Below are 22,247 nucleotides of genomic sequence, written 5' to 3' on the forward strand. Positions count from 1 at the left end.
GTGTATCTAGTTTTTTTAAAACGTTCCAAGGGTTGATTAAATAAGTATACATTGAGCATATGATGTTTACTAATCTGTAAACATCTTGCAGACAAGTTTGTATACCATAGGTATATCATGAATATGTGCTTACATTTTATTTTTATTCATTTCTTCCTTAAATTCATGGTATAATCTGGAAAAGCTAAACTGTTATAGTGCTATGTAGATGTAACTACTTGTTACATCTCTGCCTATTGTTGTTATACTTTTTATACAGCAGAATAAAGCTTTGTGACTTGTTTAGCTAGTAAAAGAAATGTAAAATTTCAATATCTCTGTTTTCCAATGTAACTGTTAGAGATTGCATTCATGTAATAAAACATTAATCTGATTGTTGTAAGTTCCATTGAAGATGTGACATATCTAACAGCTTTTTGTCTACATGCCTGCACACTTGATCTTGAAAATTTTTATAATGAACTAGGGTAAGTGAATACTCTAGTTTTGAGCTAACTTTTTAAAAGATGCATTCAGTTTAATTCTTTTTCTCTCTTATAGGTATGAGCCATGCAATGGGAGGGAGAGGAGGAATAAATAGAGGAAATATTAATTAAGTGTTCTATAAACTATAATAACTGTGAATAAGCTAGTCAAATCTGTTTTAGTGTAATGATTGTCGAGTTGAAAAACATTTTTGTATTTAAATTGGTATGCTTATATCAACATTCTTTATTAATAAAATGTGTTTCAGTGTCAAAATTTATCATTCTTTTCTTCATTTTAGTTAGTCGATTCTTCCTTTGCCCATCAGTCTAAGGACAGTTGTACCAGACATTAGATAAGGTCTGTCCAGAACGAGTAGTAATGCCTCTTGCTGTTCTAGTTGGCACATCGATGTTATAGTATTGATCTAAACAGAAGAGAAGTCACTTTTTCAATTAAAAAGAAACAAAACACTTGAACTTAAAAATAGTTTATATTTATTATTATACTCAAAGACAGTATTTATCATTTTAATATCAGAAATGTATTAATTAATTTGAACTTTCTGACAAAGAGAAAAACAATTGCCTTGACTGATCTTTCACCATCTTTCAATAAAATTAGGTTTAACTCTGCTTTTTCAAAGTAAGAATTTGAGAAAACCGAGTTAGTTTAAAAAATAATTCATTTGGGTTTTATTCTTTTTGGGGGGGGGTTATTCTTTAAAAAAATACATTCTGATGACATTTATATAGGCAGAAGAACTTATATTTTTATGGATTTTTCAAGGAAAAATATCCCAGGTAATATAATTTTGTTAATAAAATTAGTTTCTCAGCAACTTCTTTCTGATCTTACAGACTGTGTAATGATGTAAATCAGTACAGCTTCGTGGCAAACAAGACCTCTGTTAAATGCCACAGATAATAGAAGTAAAATATTGTTTTCAGTAGCGGTTTTACTCAATTAATTGGATGTTTCTTCGTAATAGGCTTTAATCTCATGAATGATAGGGCAGAAATGAATTGCAATCCATTCAATTTAATTGAAAGTAAAGCAAAAATCTAAACTTTCTCTTCAGAATAATTAGAATAAGTGATGTAATTTAATTTCTCACCTTCAGTCACCATTGAACACTTGTTTTTGCTTTGAATTTATTCATGTTTCAGAGATTAGATACCATCTTCAGAAAGCTATTAAGATTTTACTTAATAACTTACCTTTAGAAAAGGCATAGTAATCGTAGCCATCAGGTTTTCTGATGTTGGGCAGTGATATAGCTGAAGTAACCACATTTGGAAGTCCTCTCCACAGTGTACTCACTTTAACTTCATTATGGAGGAAACCTGCAGATGACACTTTAAAGGTATCAGATTGAAAGGCAATGTACTGTATTGGAAAAAGCAGCTGTTCGAGTCAAACAGACCTGGGTTTTAATCCCAGTTTGGTCACTCAGTAGCTCTGTTACCTTGGGTGAGTTAACGTCAATGCCTCAGCTTTTGCTATCTCTGATATGGTACAAATATCTACCTTTTAGGACTGTTTTAAGGATTACAGATTTGGATTTAATGTTCTTGGTTAATGGTATTATAATTAACAAGCCTGAATAAATTGCCTTTCTTAGCCACAAAGAAAAAAGTATTGATCTTTGGTCATTCATTGAAGCAAATTGATGTTTTGCATCAATTTATTATTATTAGAATAATACTAAGTATTAGGGTTATATGGTCAGTATTTATATTTAATAAGCCATACTCTGTAAGAAACTATTACATCTACTTCATGTGTAAGAATTTTTAACACAGTAAAAAATATTACCTTTGTCTTGATAAGTGACTCTGATGGGTGAATAGTGAATTCTGATGGTGTGTGTTTGAGAAGGCTCTATAGCACGTTCAAATCGACGTCTCCTAATCTGTGTCGTTTCTCCATACACTGGATAACTTATAGCAAGCTTTCTTCTAGTACACTTTTGGGTGGGTTCCTGTTTATAAGTATACTGCTGAATGCTGCCACCTATGATGAATTAGAAAATCACGTACAATATGAAAATTAATTTTAATTCCCCAAAGAGATGGAAAAGAGCTTTTACAAGGTAGAGGAAACAATGTTTTTCATAAAGTATGTCCAGACATTAATAATGGTTATTAGTCAAGGTATTATAAAAATAATTACTAAATCTCAAAGTACTTGTGAATAAAGCCAACAAATTGCATAGTTATATATTTAACTTTGAAAATAAATGACATTCTTTATATCAATGTCCTGAAAACTCATGAAGTTGTGATTTGCATGTTGAGAGAGCTAAATACTTCTTACTGCCCTTTTTATTTTTTAATTGAAAATACTTGATTCTAGCCATTAAAGATATCTTTTGACAGTAAACCCTATAATAAATGGAAATATTGAATAAAATTTTCCTGGCAGATCACTCCTTAAAAGTTTTTTTAATTTTGTCAATTATGTAACACATACCTCTCTTGAAAAAATACACAGATTCAGGTCTGTTCTTGTATTTAGCTATTGTGAGAGCTGCCACTATTTTTCCATTTAGTCCTCCAAATCCTTTGGAAATTAGTTTGGGATACCCTGCATCTTTTATATCATTGGTGAAACGCCAGTACTGAGAATCCTGGTAATTAAAAAGAGGAAATGATGTGAACAGCTTTTTTAAAAAGTTAAAAAGGAAAAAAAAGGTTAGGAACTCATTCTTAGATTTAAGTATAGGGAGAAAGTTTTAACTTAGTTAAGTATTTGAATAAGTTGACAATGTTACCAAATTGAGTGTTAACTATTTATTAAATTTTAATGATAGTTTATTAAAATATGGAGACCCTTCTGAAGTGGAGGTTAAATTGTCATAATAAAGAATAACTATTTGCTGATTTCTCTCACAAAGATATTTTTCTTACCTTAAAGAAGAAAGTTTTTCCTTCACAGTTGCATCTAGTAAAAACAGTATCAATGGGGGAGGGAATGCCCCAAACTTCAGTAATTCTACGAGGTGGAGATGGTGGACTGAATGCATTTAGCATCCAGAAATAATGACCTAAAATTGAAAGTGATGATCAGCCTACAAACTGAATCCCAGAAGAAATCAAAATGAAATCTTTTAAAAACAGTTTATCATAAAGAAGCAGATTGAATGTGTTAACAAGCATTCTATGATGTTTAGTCAGAATTTTTAGTACTAATACAGAAGGTAGTATTTGAACATTTCTGAGAGTAGATATTTCTCAAGTCTGAAATTTAGCATAACTTAAAATATTTTAGTTTCCCAGCTTCTCTAGGAAGAGCCTTCTGGCTTTGTGATTTACAGAAAATGACTTATCTCTCATTTTCTTTACCTGTTAGCATTAAGGAGTTATAATTAAATAACTTTATTTTGTTTGTTACTTTACTATGTCCAGTTTTGTTAATCCAATATTTTGGTATTTACCCTCAGGTCCTTATAATACTGTGTGAGGTAAGTTCATCAATCAGGTTTCCCTCCAGGAAGCTCAGCCCAAACTTGTACTCTCCCATGGCTCTTGCTCTCATAAGCACCAAGAAAAAAACAAGGGGCAGAAAAAGAAATGTGTGCAAAACTCACCTCGAAATGCAACTAATGTCCCATTGCGCAAAGTAGTCAGTCCATCTACCGGCTTACCGTTGCATAAATTAGTCTCATCTAAAACAAATTAACACAAATTAAGCCAATATAAAAATGAGAAAAGTGTTCCGTTCTTTTCAAAATAGAACCCACTGGGTTCTATTTCCTCTGTTCACCCTTTCCTAAGCTCTTGAAGAGTATAATTTGAGGTACATGTATTTCAGAGGTGAAAAAGAAGTGATATATTTCATAGTTGTTTTACTTAAAGGTGATATTCAAAAAGTGTTATATAAAAATAAATTATGAACTGGAATGGGTAAGGGTACCTGATCTTCTAAATTAGACAAGTATTGGATATTCGATCTCAATGTGAAATTCTGTTTCTCAATTCTGATTGCCCTGTGGAATTGGTTTGGAAAACAATATTGCAGATTTTTGCAATCCTAGGTTATTACTTGATTTTCCAAATAACAAAATAAACTTACTGTGATTACCCCTCTGCTTACCTGTAGAGAAGATGTAAAACTTCACAAGTTCAGGGTTCTAAATAATATATATCAATAGAATAATACTAAATCAGGGCATCCTGGTTCAGAAAGATTTAAGTTAACATTGTCAATTTTAAACATGAAAGTAACTGATTCATATTACCTGAAAACACGGGGTTGATGCCAATGCCTTGACTGGGTCCTCTCCCTATGAAATCAGTGCCTGGAATAACTATAGGAGTTAACACAGGGGGCCTAGGAATCATCATCTGAGGTTTTTCTCCTTCAGTAGCATCTGCATCTTCATTCTTTGGATTTACTTCGATTATTTCTGAGTTGGGAGTTTGGTTAGGGCTGGTGGTGGTTTGGAGCTTGGCTTCTGCTAAAGAGGTAGGGTTTGATTTAGGCATTGCTGATGTCATCTTTGGGGGAGTTGGTGTAGTCTTCGGTTTTCTCACTTTAGGTGTTTTTGTCTTTTTGGTACAAGTGAGCTTTTTGGGTGCTTTGGTTGGTTTTTGGGGTTTAGGAGTTGTCACTTCAGCGTTAGTAGCTGTACCTTTTGGTATAGCTGTTGTTGGTTCAGGTTTGCTTGTAGTCTCTTCAGTTGTCTTTTTTGTTGCTGTCATTACTTTGGGTGCAAGAGTTGTTGCTTTAAGAGTAATTTTGGATGATGCCATGGTATCAGTTGTGTCTTGTTCTGTGGCCTTGTCTTTAGCTGTTGTAGTCATTTCAGGTTTGGTCACTTTAGGAGCCTTGGTTGTAGGTACGGCAGGCTCCTTGGGACTGTTTTCAAGAGTCTTTGGTGTGGGTTCTACAGGAAACTCAGGAGTTGATTCAGCAGGGCCCTTAGGAGTAGTGGGAGGCTCCATGGTGATAGTTGAAGTAGAGGCCTCTGAGGTGGTTGGAGCAGGTGTATTAGGAGAACTTGGAGTAGGTTCCTTGGGGGTGGCAGAAGCTGGCTCCTTGGGGGTGGTGGGAGCAGGCACCTTGGTGGTGGTGGGAGCTGGCTCTTTGGTGGTGATGGGTGTAGATTCCTTGGTGGTGGGAGCTTGCTCCTTGGTGGTGGTGGGAGCAGGCACCTTGGTGGTGGTGGGAGCTGGCTCTTTGGTGGTGATGGGTGTAGATTCCTTGGTGGTGGGAGCTAGCTCTTTGGGGGTGGTGGGAGCTTGCTCCTTGGTGGTGGTGGGAGCTGGCTCTTTCGTGGTGATGAGTGTAGATTCCTTGGTGGTGGGAGCTGGCTCCCTGGGGGTGGTGGGAGCTGGCTCTTTGGTGGTGGTGGGTGTAGATTCCTTGGTGGTGGGAGCTGGTTCCTTGGTGGTGGTGGGTGTAGATGCCTTGGTGGTGGAAGCGGGCTTCTTGGTGGTGGTGGGTGTAGATGCCTTGGTGGTGGGAGCTGGCTCCTTGGTGGTGGTGGGTGTAGATTCCTTGGTGGTGGGAGCTGGCTCCTTGGTGGTGGTAGGTGTAGATTCCTTGGTGGTGGGATCTGGCTCTTTGGGAGAGGTGAGAGCAGGGGATTTGCTTATAGTTTCAGCTTTGAGAGTAGATGTAGCAGGAACTTCAGATGTGGGTGCAAAGTCTTTAGTAGATGTTTTCTCTGCATTTTGTGTCTCTTTAGCTGAAGTAGTCTTCTCTTTTGCAGTAGTTGAAGTCTGTTTATTTGTTGTAGAAGTCTCTTTAGTTTCATCTGTTGTCTCCTTATTGGCTGTCAAAGGCGTCTCTTTAGTTGTGTCAGAATTAGGTGGAATACTGGGTTTAGAAAGTATTGGTTTTACTATTGTAATCTTGGGAGTTGTGGTAAATTTATTACGTTGAGTGGTGGGAATGTTAGGAGTTGGGGTGAGCTTGAAATCACCATTGTCCGGTCCACTTCCAGCTTCATCTATTACTGGTGGTTCTGGGGTAGGTTTCATTTTAGGGGTTCTTTTCTTCTTGTTTTCTTTTGCTAGTGAAAACAATATACGTCTTTTATTTTTGTATAGTTTTTTTTCTTTAATACTGACATAAAGATGCCATCCTTATCACTGACTAGCTGTGTTGTCTCTAGGCAAATTGCTAATTTCTAACATGTCTGTTAATTTACTGTAAAATGATAAATGCTCAACCTATCTTATTGGGCTATTTTAGGGAATGAATGGGATAAGGGGTGAAAAACACAAGTAAAACTCAGTAGAATATATGGAAGCAAGTGGCAACTTTGAAATGATCAATATGATCAATAACACTAATTCTACTCTTTATGTCAGTGTTCTTTGCCTGTCACTTTCTCAACTCTTCTTATTCCTTATTGCTTGGTGCCACTTCCTACTGGAAACCTAGTTCCAACATCTTTTAGACTCACTGCACCAATTCCCTCAGAGGCCTCTATAACTACATCCAAGGAATCTGTTCCAGTCACCCCCATGGTTCCTGCTTAGGCCTGTTTCTGTGCACATGGCTTTTAACTGCTTTCTTTCCTCTACCTGGATAAACTCAGCAGTCTCGGGATACAGAGAGGAGATTAGGATGCCATGGCAGCAAAAGGACCCTGTTTAACAGGATTTCCCCTAGCAGCTACCCCATAGGTGACATACAGAGCCCAAGAGGCACATCACTGAGATGAGCTCCGTTTAGCAAACACTTCTATTGTGTGCAAGACTCTCTGGATAACTCAAAGATTAAATATCTGGCTATTCAGCTGGAAAGAAGGCTTCAGGGAAATAACCACCCAGGAAATGAGTTCTTCAAAACTCCAGTATCCAAAATCCAGTATTTCCTGGAGAATGAGAATGTACTTTAGAAATCCAGGAAATAATAAAAAAGCAGAACAAAGGGAATCTCTTTTTAGGAGGTAATAGCAATTTCTGTAGTTTCTCTACTACAGAAAAATCAGCCAGATACGACAGATAATTTATTAGGAAAATAATAAAGAGGATCTGTAAAATGTGGATAATAATATTGCCTTTCTCAGAAAGGTATGAGAATTTAATGGATTAACATTTTAAAACACTTAAGGAAGTATATAAAAGTTAAATAAAATAAATCTGGGGAAGGAGAAATGAAAAGACAAGATAGAGGAAAGAGAAGAAAGCGATGATATCAGGTAGACAGGACTTGAAATAGAAAACTTAATAGTCATCTCTGGTGCCATCCTGTGGTTCTACAGTTGCTTCTATAGTATCTTCTTCCTTTGCTTTATAGAGTGGTTTCCTAGCTGCTTGGCACTAATTTCCTATAGGAAATTTTCACTGGTATCTTCTAAAGTAATTTTTATGAAGTTACATACCCCCCCCAAATATTGAAATGTCCTCAAATCATTCTACCCACACGCCTTACTTTTAGGTCATTATTGTTAACATGGCATTGATATAGTCACTGATCTTTATCAATGCTCAAACCTTTGGGTTTCTTCTTTAACTCTCTATTAGCAGCTGAATTTTTGGAAAACTTGATTTTCCGAAAAGTTGAGGAAGAGGAGGAGGAAGACTTGATTTTCAGAAACAGAATGTTCTATAAATAAAAAGTTGATCACACCAACTGTGATTTAAAGCAAAAAAGAACTGCCAGTTCAAATACAACAAAAAATGCTATTTATTGATCTACAAATGTCTGTGTTCTGCTTTTGTTTTATCAGTACTATGAGCAACAGCTCTTGTAAATGTCAGTTAAAAGCAAGGCACCTGAGCTTGTCACAGATAACTAGCGGTATAACTATATAACTTTCTCTCAACTTCCCCATATCTTACAGAATCAAATTGTTCTGCAAACAAAATCATGGCTTTTTTTTTTGTTTCTTTTTAAACAGTAAGACTTGTTTCTTCCGATTATTTTAACCTAGTCCCATACTGAGTTTGGTAAATAAGGAAAATAAATAACTGAGCATTTATACTTTGGCTTAAACTCTGCCCTAAAACAGGCAGTGTGATGAGCCTTTAATGACTCAGAAGATCACCCTGTACTATGAGGAGGCTTATAAAAGTCCACCTACAGGTTATTTCATCTCAGAAACCTCCTTTTTTTACATCTGTCATCTTCCTACCTTCTGTTATTTCCTCTGATTCTATAACTTTCTTAGTCTTCTTGCTTGATGATTTGGGTGAACGTTTGGTTGTTGATTTGATGGTCTGAGTTGTTCCTGGAGGTGGAGGTGCAGACTTTGAAGGTGGTGGTGATGCAGGACTGTGCACTGAGACCAAGCAAGATGGGTCAGTTAACTTCTTGTTCATATTCATCAGCAACTCTAACTGTGAAAGGCACTGATGCATCTGGCTTCAAGAGTAAATGCTGGTGAAAACCTGTATAGGCAGGCTCTTGGCCCAACACCAACTACTCCAAGCTATCTGAAGATGCATTGCTACAAAAAAAAAATTGGTTCTCAAATTGTAAATTATGATGGGGAGCAAAGGCTCAGGAGTCAGAAGACTTCTAGTTCTAGACCTACAAGGGTCTATCGTGACCTTGGGCAAATGGGCAAACCCTCCTGAACCTCTCTTGCCTGCAAACAGAGGTGTTTCTTCTAGATGATTTCTGAAGGTATTTGCCTGCCTAAAAAATATTAGCTCTATACTTTGTGCCAGCCTCCTGTGATATCAAAATAATCACTGCATGTGGTTGACAGATGTTTGTGCTCTCGAAAAGATAAATATAAAAATTACATTTTCCTGTTTTCATATTCATTTAAATCAAATGATACCAATTTACGTTTCTTTTTTTCTTTTTGTTAATTACAAAAGTTCTACATAAATATTAACTCATGGAAGAATTTCACACCTTCACATTATGCTTTCCTCAAAATGTATTGCCCTTCTCCAAGATAAACAGCTTAGTGGTTTGATGTGTATCTTTTTAACCTACATGGAACATGTTTTGACCATTAGGAACCAGAAGAAAAGAAGGACTTCTGAAAGATAAGAAAGCAGAGAATGGGGTAGGGGGAAGCACTCTGGGTAGAGGACAGTGGTGATAAATCCTCCTGCTCTTACCAAACTTCTCCTCAGAACTCTGTTTTTGCAATCTGCATGAACTGACCACCATACCTTTCCCTCTTTCTCCTCCCACCCCACAAAAACACCAGGTACCTCAACTCAAGAAACAGTTTTATCACATTCTAACTAGTGATCTTGAGCAAACTATTTAACTTCTTGGATTGTTTTCTCACCCATATTCAGAGGCACTTGACTGCTTCAATTCTTGAAGTGTTATGACTTTGAGATATATAGATGCCTACAACTGGTATCTATAGCAATCTTAAGTACATGTTCCCTGGTGGCACAGTGGTAAAGAATCCGCCTGCCAATGCAGGGGACATGGGATGGAGCCCTGGTCCAGGAAGAACCCACATGCTGTGGAGCAACTAAGCCCATGCGACATGACTACTGAGCCCACGTTCCACAACTGCTGAAGCCCACACACCTAGAGCCTGTGCTCTGCAACAAGAGAAGCCACTGCAATGAGAAGCCCACTCACTGACACAAAGAGGAGCCCCTGCTCACCACAACTGGAGAAAGCCCGCATGCAGCAAAGAAGACCCAACACAGCCAAAAATAAATTAATTAATTTAAAAAAAAAAGACTAAGGGGTGAGATGCAAGATAGTTTGATTGCTACTTTTTTTTAATGAAATACTAAGAAGAACTACAATCCTGCAGCCTGTGGAACAAAAACCACATTCACAGAAAGATAGACAAGATGAAAAGTCAGAGGGCTATGTACCAGATGAAGGAAAAAGATAAAACCCCAGAAAAACTAAATGAAGTGGACATAGGCAAACTTCCAGAAAAAGAATTCAGAATAATGATAGTGAAGATGATCCAGGACCTTGGGAAAAGAATGGAGGCAAAGATCGAGAACATGCAAGAAATGTTTAACAAAGACCTAGAAGAATTAAAGAGCAAACAAACAGAGATAAACAATACAATAACTGAAATGAAAACTACACCAGAAGAAATCAATAGCAGAATAACTGACGCAGAAGAATGGAAAAGTGACCTGGAAGCCAGAATGGTGGAATTCACTGCTGCGGAACAGAATAAAGAAAAAAGAATGAAAAGAAATGAAGACAGCCTAAGAGACCTCTGGGACAACATTAAATGCAACAGCATTCGCATTATAGGGGTCCCAGAAGGAGAAGAGAGAGAGAAAGGACTAGAGAAAATATAGTCGAAAACTTCCCTAACATGGGAAAGGAAATAGCCACCCAAGTCCAGGAAGCACAGAGAGTCCCATAGAGGAGAAACACACCGAAACACATAATAATCAAACTGGCAAAAATTAAAGACAAAGAAAAAGTATTGAAAGCAGCAAGGGAAAAACAACAAATAACATACAAGGGAACTCCCATAAGGTTAACAGCTGATTTCTCAGCAGAAACTGTACAAGCCAGAAGGGAGTGGCATGATATACTTCAAGTGATGAAAGGGAAAAACCTACAAGCAAGATTACTCTAGCCGGCAAGGATCACATTCAGATTTGATGGAGAAATCAAAAGCTTTACAGACACACAAAAGCTAAGAGAATTCACCACCACCAAACCAGCTCTACAACAAATGCTAAAGGAACTTTTCTAAGTGGGAAACACAACAGAAGAAGGGACCTACAAAAACAAACCCAAAACAATTAAGAAAACGGTCATAAGAGCACACATATCGATAATTACCTTAAACGTGAATGGATTAAGTGCTCCAACCAAAAGACACAGGCTTGCTGAATGGATACAAAAACAAGACCCATATATATGCTGTCTACAAGAGACCCATTTCAGACCTAGGGACACATACAGACTGAGTGTGAGGGGATAGAAAAAGATATTCCATGCAAATGGAAATCAAAAGAAAGCTGGAGTAGCAATACTCATATCAGATAAAATAGACTTTAAAATAAAGAATGTTACAAGAGACAAGGAAGGACACTACATAATGATCAAGGGATCAATCCAAGAAGAAGATAAAACAATTACAAATATATATGCACCCAATATAAGAGCACCTCAATACATAAGGCAACTGCTAACAGCTATGAAAGAGGAAATCAACAGTAACACAATAACAGTGGGGGATGTTAACACCTCACACCAATGGACAGATCATCCAAAATGAAAATGAATAAGGAAAGAGAAGCTTTAAATGACACAATAGACCAGATAGATATAATTGATGTTTATAGGACATTCCATCCAAAAACAGCAGATTACACGTTCTTCTCAAGTGTGCATGGAACATTCTCCAGGATAGATCACATCTTGGGTCACAAAACAAGCCTCAGTAAATTTAAGAAAATTGAAATCATATCAAGCATCTTTTCTGACCACAACACTATGAGATTAGAAATCAATTACAGGGAAAAAAACGTAAAAAACACGAACACATGGAGGCTAAACAATGTGTTACTAAACAACCAAGAGATCACTGAAGAAATCAAAAAGGATATCAAAAAATACCTAGAGACAAATGACAATGAAAACACGATGATCCAAAACCTATGGGATGCAGCAAAAGCAGTTCTAAGAGGGAAGTTTATAGCTATACAAGCCTACCTCGAGAAACAAGAAAAAAATAAACAATCTAACCTTACACCTAAAGGAACTAGAGAAAGAAGAACAAACAAAAGCCAAAGTTAGTAGAAGGAAAGAAATCATAAAGATCAGAGCAGAAATAAATGAAATAGAAACAAAGAAAAAAATAACAAAGATAAAAAAACTAAAAGCTGGTTCTTTGAAAAGATAAACAAAATTGATCAACCATTAACCAGACTCATCAAGAAAAAGAGGGAGAGGACCCAAATCAATAAAATAAGCAAGGAAAAAGGAGAAGTTACAACAGACACCGCAGAAATACAAAGCATCCTAAGAGACTACTACAAGCAACTCTATGCCAATAAAATGGACAACCTGGAAGAAATGGACAAATTCTTAGAAAGCCATAACCTTCCAAGACTGAACCAGGAAGAAATAGAAAATATGAACAGCCCAATCACAAACAGTGATTAAAATTCTTGAAACAGTGATTAAAATTCTTCCAACAAACAAAAGTCCAGGACCAGATGGCTTCACAGGGGAATTCTATCAAACATTTAGAGAAGAGCTAACACCCAACCTTCTCAAACTCTTCCAAAAAATTGCAGAGGAAGGAACACTCCCAAACTCATTCTATGAGGCCACCATCACCCTGATACCAAAACCAGAAAAAGATACTACAAAAGAAGAAAATTACAGATCAATATCACTCGAATATAGATGCAAAAATCCTCAACAAAATTCTAGCAAAGAGAATCCAGCAACACATTAAAAGGATCATACACCATGATCAAGTGGGATTTATCCCAGGGATGCAAGGATTCCTCAATATACGCAAATCAATCAATGCGATACACCATATTAACAAATTGAAGAATAAAAACCATATGATTATCTCAATAGATGCATAAAAAGCTTTTGACAAAATTCAACACTGATTTATGATAAAAAACTCTCCAGAAAGTGGGCATAGAGCGAACCTACCTCAACATAATAAAGGCCAGGTACGACAAACCTACAGCAAACATCATTCTCAATGGTGATAAACTAAAAGAATTTCCTCTGAGATCAGGAACGTGACAAGGATATCCACTCTCACCACTATTATTCAACATAGGTTTGGAAGTAGTAGCCACGTCAATCAGAGAAGAAAAAGAAATAAAAGGAATACAAATTGGAAAAGAAGAAGTAAAACTGTCACTTTTTGCAGATGACATGATACTATACGTAGAGAACTCTAAAAATGCCACCAGAAAACTACTACTAGAGCTAATCAATGAATTTGGTAAAGTTGCAGGATACAAAATTAATGCACAGAAATCTCTTGCTTTCCTATACATTAACAATGAAAAATGTGAAAGAAAAATTAAGGAAACACTCCCATTTACCATTGCAACAAAAAGAATAAAATACCTAGGAATAAACCTACCTAGGGAGACAAAAGTCCTGTATGCAGAAAACTATAAGACACATGTAAGAAATTAAAGATGATACCAGCAGATGGAGAGGTATACCATATTCTTGGATTGGAAGAATCAATATTGTGAAAATGACTATACTACCCAAAGCAATCTACTGATTCAATGCAATCCCTGTCAAATTACCAATGGCATTTTTTACGGAACTAGAACAAAAAATCTTAAAATTTGTATGGAGACACAAAAGTCCCCGAATAGCCAAAGCAGTCTTGAGGGAAAAAAATGGAGCTGGAGGAATCAGACTCCCTGACTTCAGACTATACTACAAACTACAGTGATCAAGACAGTATGGTACTGGCACAAAAACAGAAACATAGATCAATGGAACAAGATAGAAAGCCCAGAGGTAAACCCATGCACCTATGGTCAACTAATCTATGACGAAGGAGGCAAAGACATACAATGGAGAAAAGACAGTCTCTTCAATATGTGGTGCTGGGAAAACTGGACAGCTACATGTAAAGGAATGAAATTAGAACACTCCCTAACACCATACACAAAAATAAACTCAAAATGGATTCGAGACCTAAATGTAAGACCGGACGGTATAAAACTCTTAGAGGAAAACATAGGAAGGGCACTCTTTGACATGAATCACAGCAAGATCTTTTTTGATCCACCTCCTAGAGTAATGGAAATAAAAACAAAAATAAACACATGGGACCTAATGAAACTTAAAAGCTTTTGCACAGCAAAGGAAACCATAAACAAGACGAAAAGACAACCCTCAGAATGGGAGAAAATATTTGCAAACGAATCAATGGACAAAGGATTAATCTCCAAAATATATAAACAGCTCATGCAGCTCAATATTAAAAAAACAACCCAATCCAAAAATGGGCCGAAGACCTAAATAGATATTTCTCCAAAGAAGACATACAGATGGCCAAGAAGCACATGAAAAGCTGCTCAACATCACTAATTATTAGAGAAATGCAAATCAAAACTACATTGAGGTATCACCTCACACCAGTTAGAATGGGCATCATCAGAAAATCTACAAACAACAAATGATGGAGAGGGTGTGGAGAAAAGGGAACCCTCTTGCACTGTTGGTGGGAATGTAATTTGATACAGCCACTATGAAGAACAGTATGGAGTTTCCATAAAAAACTAAAAATAGAATTACCATATGATCCAGCAATCCCACTACTGGGCATACACCCAGAGAAAACCATAATTCAAAAAGACACATGCACCCCAATGTTCTTTGCAGCACCTTTTACAATAGCCAGGTCATGAAAGCAACCTAAATGCCCATTGACAGACGAATGGATAAAGAATTTGTGATACATATATACAATGGAATATTTCTCAGCCATAAAAAGGATCAAAATTGGGTCATTTGTAGAGACGTGGATGGATCTAGCGACTGTCATACAGAGTGAAGTAAGTCAGAAAGAGAAAAACAAATATCGTATATTAACACATATATGTGGAATCTAGAAAAATGGTACAAATAAACTGGTTTTCAGGGCAGAAATTGAGACACAGATGTAGAGAACAAACGTATGGACACGAAGGGGGGAAAGCTGCAGGGGGGGATGGTGGTGTGATGAATTGAGAGTTTGGGATTGACATATATACACTAATATGTATAAAATTGATGACTAATGAGAACCTGCTGTATAAAAAAATATGTAAAATAAAATTTAAAAGAAAATAAATAAAAATGAAGTACTGAAGATCTAGTTGATGCCTTCATTTTCAGTTGGACCCTGACTATCTCTGTGAATTCTGTAAATGATGCACTACCTTCATCAATTTTTATCTTTGAGTTTTACAAAAACCTCAAGTAATCTGACCCACCACTTGGTAGCATAAACTATTGATTTTATTAACATGTTCTCTCAATGCTTTGTCATTCTCTAACCATCTTCCCTCCCTATCCATCCTCTGCCCAAAATAAATTCTTAGTTTTTTTGTCTCACAGCCAAAACAACTATCAGAGTGATGAGTAAATATGGAACACTCATCTCATGTGTCCTTCTGAAAGCTGTAGGAACTCTGAACTCTGCGATTTTGATTACAGGGGGTTGTCTCCATTATTTTTGGAATGCTCTCCAATGAAAACATTGAAGAGTTAAGAAATATTCCTTAACTATGCTGATTAATAGTTTTCCACCCTATTTCTCCACTGTTTGAAAGAAGCAGAAGGTGCAGCCTTGTTTAAATAAAATAAGATTATGCAAGCAATGCTTATTTTCACTTTTACCCCCATAAATATTCTTGTTTTAACAGAGTAGGATTTAAGAACAAACATTTGGTAAAAGAAAGGAATTCATTATTTAAGTACATTGTTTAAAGTCCTTTTTTTTTTTTTTTTTTTTTTTTTTTTGGTAAATCTGGAGGGTTTTATTATGCCCTCAAGAGTACTCCTTCAGGACCAAAACCAGAGAAGAGGATTTTAAAATGGAACTACCTATTTTTATTGACTCCTTCACACACAGGCATTTAGATAGAGACTACTGAGAGGACTGTAGAGATCAGAAGGGGAATACAATGGACAGTTAGCTTCTTGGTTTGCCTATCAACTTAGTGCTTTAAACTGACTCAAATTTACTAGTTCAGAGAAGCTGGACGTGTTGATTCTGTCCCCAAATATACACTCAAAAACATTGAGAGCAAAAGCACAGATAGCTCAAAGGACAGTTGACTTTGTGGGGTCATCACCATAGGATTAGACAAGAAATCATCAAATGAGCTGCTTACTGTTGATTTAACCTGAAATTGAACCACACCTGGAGGAGAAAATCATGTATGCCCAGCCCCTATCCTCTCCATTACTCAACCTGCAATCACTTGCACTCCTGGAGCCTGGCTGAGCCAGGGAGTGCTTTAGAAGAAGCATTCCTTCTTTAATTCATCTTGGTGAAACAAAATTAATATGAAATAGCGTATATGTTAGTAAAATCACGACCTGAGTTGTACCGCATGTTAAGACATTATCAGTGAAGCTAAGACAGGTGCACAGATCTGGCTGTACTGAGAGGCAATGATTGGTACTGAGATGCTTACCTTTTTCACAAAAACTGTCATAATCGGAACAACACTTGCCGTACTTCTTACATTCTGAGTCACAGTCACACGCCCTCCCTCTTGAAAAGGACTCGAAGCAGCGGCCTTTACAGGAAAACTCTACCCAGAGCAAAACAAAACATTATGGATTATTGGTTACACAATCAGTCATGCCCATGTACTGATAGCCATTTCCCACCCTATAGCTGACTAGAGTTCCAAAAGTGCATAGCTAAGTCTTTTATTTGGAATTTGGAAGATAGGTGGTTTCCCAAGTGGAGACAGCCCTGGTCAAGAAAGAAATATGGTGACTAAGGAAAATTTTCTTGCCCTTCAAGGCTCCAAGAGACAGCCCAATGCTGTCTGAGTCATTTCATGTATGGACAGTGGAAAATTGGGAAATGCCTAAAGAGGTAAGTACACTTCATATGAATTCCCACCATTCTCTCCTTTTGATACTGCTACTTTTTAAGTAGATTTTTGTCAATTGAGCATGCATATTCTACAACAATATATTCTAAAGAGCTGGCTTAATATAAATAGTCACTCTTTAGGCTCAAAAATCATTTATAATACAGAAATCTTTGTGATGACAAACTGGGTATGGTGTAGAGTTGAAAGATTTCAGCCTAATCCCATGATATGGACTATATAAGAAGCCTGCTCACTTCCAAAAAAGCCTTGGTTAAAGCCATGATGATTTACCCAGGCCTATTTGAAATAATTTCCTTACTCAACAAACAAATTGTACAACAATATATTTATCAACTTCACGTGCAAATTCTGAAGCAAATATAATTTTGAGCCACTTTTAATTATACCTTTCATAAATTAAATATGAAATATTTGCACATTAACAAGAAAATGGTTCAAAGTATGTTTAAATGAAGTATCATAATTTAAAATTCATACCCTTTGGGATGTAACTGAAATTCATCATTATACACTCATTATTAAAAACTTTTAAAGTGCCTTTTTCAGGTAATTTAGAAACATATTAATAACAAAAAGTTAAACAGCAAGATTATTTTATGTCCATGAATTTTTTGATGAAGCTATTCAAGGGCTCCATCCCTAAGCAATTACCTCTCTGGTTAATAGCAAAGAATTACTCATTACTATTTACTTAATGATTCCTGAGTCATAGTATTGTCTCTATTTAAAACAAGACATGATACTTGGCACTAGTCAGTAACCTTGTGCAAGTGACAGACTTCCAGGCTCCCCTTAACCTCCCCCAGTGATCACAAGCTTTGACACCACCCTCAGGCACAGCACACTGCAGCATTTACACAAGGGAAGGGAAAGGCACTTCAGCACAGAGACGTGAAATAGCATGACAACAGCATTGCAGGGGGTGCAAGGAGACTCTCACAGGACATGTGCTTGACAGACGAGACACCAGCTCTCAGGACTTACCTACAGCGCAGACTTTCTTGAAGTCAGGGCAGCACTCCATGTAGTGTTGACAGTTATAATCACAGTTGCAGATGGCATCTCTAGAATACCCTTCCCCACATCTCCCTGCACAGCTTGATAAATCTAAAATTATACAATACTAGTGTAAACAGGGCCAAGCCACTTTGTAAAAAGGAAGAAATCTAGGGAGGAGGACAAAGCTGCTTGATGAGGCAGAATTTTATCAATTGGAAAGGTTGGGAATGATGGTTAGCAATGGGTCCAGGTGACTTTTGCCTGGTCTCCTAGGTGACCTTGATCATGCCATTTTATTCATTACTAGACTGAGAAGATAAATGCACTTTTGAAAATCAGGCTGAATAATGGCTTTGCACAAAAGAGGATGGTATTCCTGGAGGAGGGCTGGCAGCTACAGCTCTACTGATACTGCTACTAGAATGATGACTAGTTGCCATTTACTGAGCATCTCTGTGCTGGGCACTGAGTCATACATTATCTCTAATGCTTATGAAACGTTGCCAGGAGAGTATTAGTAGTCTCTTTTTTAGAGGTAAGAAAGCTGAAACACGGAAATTTTAATAACTTGCTCAAGGGCACCCAGCTACTTAATAACTCCAGTATATATGTATTACAGGTCAATTAACACCTATTAATCATTCATAGTGGACTTCCCTGGTGGCGCAGTGGTTAAGAATCCTCCTGCCAATGCAGGGGACATGGGTTTGAGCCCTGGTCTGGGAAGATCCCACATGCCTCGGAGCAACTAAGCCCGTGCGACACAACTACTGAGCCTGCACTCTAGAGCCTGCGAGCCACAACTACTGAAGCCTGCGCACCTAGAGCCCGTGCTCTGCAACAAGAGAAGCCACCGCAATGAGAAGCCCGCGCACCGCAACCAAGAGTAGCCCCCACTCGACACAACTAGAGAAAGCCTGGGCACAGCAACAAAGACCCAACGCAGCCAAAAATAAAATAAATAAATTTTTAAAAATCATTCATAGTGACCTCTTTCACGCTTAGAAGTGTCTTGATTTGCATAGTAAATTATATCGTCATCCTAAGTAAACAGCCCACCTAGAATTTGAACTCTGATATATCTGATTCTGATACCCAAACTTGTCCTGATCACATTGCCTCTCATTTCTGATCATACGTTTACAGCAAGCTAGTCATGCCAGCACAAACTTTCCTAGGCCCCTGCTCCTCTCATGGGTGGGGATAACTGGGTGCTATAAGTGTTGGGGAAGTCAGATGCTTACGACCACCACTAAACAGAGTACCAAATAGGTGACTCTTGAAAAGCATCTGGACTTGAATAAAGGTCATGAACAGAGTTATTTTGGGTAAAACAAAACAAAAACAAAATTTCTTAAGTCATTTAGAAAACACCTTGAAAACCTCCCTGAAAGATAACCTCAGAAATGTAACAACTGAATCCATCTCTGGAATAGAAACTGGCAGGTGCAATGTCCTAAATCCATAGAGGGACGCAGAAGCACACTGAAAAATTACTCAAAATAATGAGTCCAGGAAAGTTAAAGTCTTAATATGCAAATAAAACAGTAAACATTAGGACAATTTTCAGAACTTTTTACATACACATGTGCACAATACATACAAAAATGCATATCATATATAGTATATGTATATAAATACATATATATAAAGAAAAAAGAATGGGAAGAGGCTGAGAACGCAAGAAAAGCAGACAAGACAACATCAAAAGGTTATTCTTTTATAACTAGCAGATTTCTGAAATAGGAAGTCAATCATCTTTACAGGAAAATTTATTTCCATAGATTTAATGGCTGTCCTACTTTTACTGATGTTGATTTTAACAACTAATTTTAATTTCATTTATTTAAAGGAGAGTAAAACTGTTCTAGTGAACAGCCAATTGTATCACAGAGGAGAGGTAGCTTAGGAAATGCACCCAGTGTTATGAACCTTGTAATATTATTCTGAGAGAGCAGAGGGTTTGGATACACCCTGGTATTCGTCATTCCTGATTAAATATTTATGTTTTCTTTCATGCGTTTTTCCACCTTATCTAAGTGATTCTGAAACTATGTCCATGGCAGGCAGCTATCTCACATGCTCAGGCTTATTTAATTATTTTACTGGAAATGTAAACAATGCCATAACAGTCATGCACCTTGATTTTTCTTCTCTCAGATTTTGCTTATCAGAGAAAAAGAAAAAAAGAAAAGGACATTGTAAAGCAACCATACTCCAATAAAAATTAATTTAGAAAAAAAACAATAACTTGAGCCAAAAAAAAAATGAAAAGGAAACAAAAATCCAAAGCTTGGTGTTATTGTTAAGTAATTTATCTTGTGATGCTAGAGACTTCTGTTAAGGTGATTACACTGAATGTACCTTAAAATTCTCTAAAAATGAATAACAAGAACTGTTCATCCAGGACTAACTCTGTTTTTGGATGGCTGTGAATGGTTCAATATTATAATATAAAATGACATTCATACCTGTGTAAATTTATATCTGGATGAACAGTCCTTATAAGAAAGAAGGCACATTTTCAAGATTAATAAAATGTCATTTGAAACATTGTAAATGTTCATTGTAATATATCGACATGATGCCATAATTTATTTGATGTAAAAGATTAAATTTCTTTGTAAACATGTAGGAAAAAATTATATGCTATATACATATTGTTCATTTCAGTTAATCTGATGATATTTTATCATTTCAGCATAGTTTTATTGTGTAAGTGTCTATATTTTTTTAAACCTTTGGGAGAACTATAGGAATAATTAGTACAAAAATTATTCCATTGAAAAGCTCAAAACTTCTTGAAAAACTTCATAATACAAAATGCTTATAAATATGCTATATATTCTATACATAATTTTAAGGTTTTATTATGTATTAAACTCAAACAAATATACGTTTTTAGAAATCTATTTCTTTTGTTGTCATAAAAGTCAGAACTGAATGATTAGCAATAGTTGTTAAATGAAAGTATTTTTGATGGTTAAGTTACCTTGAGAAGAAACTTGCTGAATCAAGAAAACAGAAAGCAGCAACAAAAAGTAAATGGGAAGTATTTTCCTCTCCATAGTTGTTTTCGGGTACTGAACCCTTGCTGAAAAGAAAAAAGTATCAGAAAACTGCTCTTGAATCTCACCACTAATTTATGCCTGTGTTACATACAGTGTTTCAGTAATTTTTAAAATGCAATTTAATGATAAAAGCCATCTGATTCTTGAAACAAGACTTTTAAAGTAACCAGCCTTAATTCGTTGTAAATATTTGACCATTAGATTTAATCTTATGCAGAAAAAAAAAATCAGATCACCATCACAGTCATGTTACTGACGATTTTAATACTTTAGAATCTCCCCAAATAGAAAACAGACTTATCTTCAAACTCTATTCAAATTACAGCATGTACTTACAGTGCAGGGTTTAAATCCTATCTTGGGGAAAAATAAATAAATAATAACCAGCTTCAGTAAAATTTAATTTAACAAACAAGAACTATTGTTCCAACTTTCCCTTAACTCTCAAAATAAATTTATCAGCTTCCAGCAGGTGTATTGCATAAATGTGATCCTTTTCAAAACTTTCCAACCACTATCCTTATAAATCTTTTCAAACACCTTTAATAAGGTATACCCCTATTGAACTGAAAACACATTTAATTCCATGAAGCAAGTTAACTTTGACACTTACCCGTAAAAGGAGAGATGAATTTCTCCAATGTCCTGGAAGTCTTATATATCAGGGCAAATACATTGGGATGAACCAATTAGTCCAAAGGTTAGACAAAATCAACAGTGACAACCTATGAAATCAAACTTTCCTCATTTATTGGAAGAGGTCCCAGACGACTAGACTTAGGCAACATCTGAAAAACACTTCCATTAAGAAAAATGACTACTACAAATAAATTTAGATTTATTGGCCCAAACACATTTCTAATTTCTAAGTGAAGCGAACAAATTGTTCTGAGATGGTAAATTGCTCTGGCAGGCTTTGACTAGTGCAGCAACTTTAAAATAGTCAAATGCTGGTGTCATTTCTTTCTTTCTTTTTTTTTTTCCCCCAGTTAATCCAGCAAAGAGTGATTTTGAAATTTACCTAGTGCCAGTTTGTGGCATAAATTTTCTGAACTTATACTATTAATTCTAATGTACGTTTCTTGAGTATTTTCATTTTCACTGAGCGCAAAAAATATGCTTTCGATTCTACCTATTGGTAGATGATGTACACTGTGGATTTTATAACTTCCTTTACTATGTAAAAACCTGCTTAAAAATCGCATGGATATCTCCC

The 22,247-nt window shown here is 36.3% G+C and overlaps 2 protein-coding genes across 10 annotated transcripts in view; one reads left to right on the plus strand and one right to left on the minus strand.

The window, feature by feature from the left end:
- Window positions 1-741, plus strand: part of TPR (translocated promoter region, nuclear basket protein) — a 64,722-nt gene extending 63,981 nt beyond the window's left edge. For all 4 annotated transcript variants that reach the window (XM_060131438.1, XM_060131447.1, XM_060131430.1 and 1 more), the window contains one exon: window positions 541-741. In XM_060131438.1, the coding sequence (XP_059987421.1) occupies window positions 541-596 (56 nt within the window). In that variant the 3' untranslated portion in view covers window positions 597-741. The remainder of the gene's footprint in view (window positions 1-540) is intronic.
- Window positions 663-21,662, minus strand: PRG4 (proteoglycan 4). 6 transcript variants are annotated; one of them, XM_060131472.1, is made up of 11 exons: window positions 20,953-21,035; window positions 17,946-18,068; window positions 16,527-16,646; window positions 8,561-8,707; window positions 4,709-6,487; window positions 4,058-4,135; window positions 3,378-3,514; window positions 2,941-3,097; window positions 2,284-2,481; window positions 1,686-1,823; window positions 663-892 (listed from the first exon to the last, which is right to left on the minus strand). In XM_060131472.1, the coding sequence occupies exons 1-11, from the start codon at window positions 21,026-21,028 to the stop codon at window positions 795-797; spliced, it is 3,051 nt and encodes a 1,016-aa protein (XP_059987455.1). In that variant the 5' UTR covers window positions 21,029-21,035; the 3' UTR covers window positions 663-794. The 6 variants fall into 6 exon arrangements, with proteins under 6 accessions (XP_059987455.1, XP_059987464.1, XP_059987473.1 ...); XM_060131481.1 differs by having other exon boundaries at window positions 664-892; window positions 1,686-1,811; XM_060131490.1 differs by lacking the exon at window positions 8,561-8,707 and having other exon boundaries at window positions 664-892.
- Between the last annotated feature and the right edge of the window lie 585 nt (window positions 21,663-22,247).

The sequence above is a fragment of the Lagenorhynchus albirostris genome, chromosome 2, assembly GCF_949774975.1.
Source record: "Lagenorhynchus albirostris chromosome 2, mLagAlb1.1, whole genome shotgun sequence".
NCBI lineage: Eukaryota > Metazoa > Chordata > Mammalia > Artiodactyla > Delphinidae > Lagenorhynchus > Lagenorhynchus albirostris.

Coding starts and splice junctions, on each gene's coding strand:
- PRG4 (XM_060131472.1), bottom strand. CDS start 21,028: ATGGAGAGGAAAATACTTCCCATTTACTTTTTGTTGCTGCTTTCTGTT. Junction 6,488..8,560: donor ATCAGAGGAAATAACAGAAG/GTAGGAAGATGA, acceptor TGTTTTCACTAG/CAAAAGAAAACAAGAAGAAA. Junction 3,515..4,057: donor GACATTAGTTGCATTTCGAG/GTGAGTTTTGCA, acceptor TTTCAATTTTAG/GTCATTATTTCTGGATGCTA.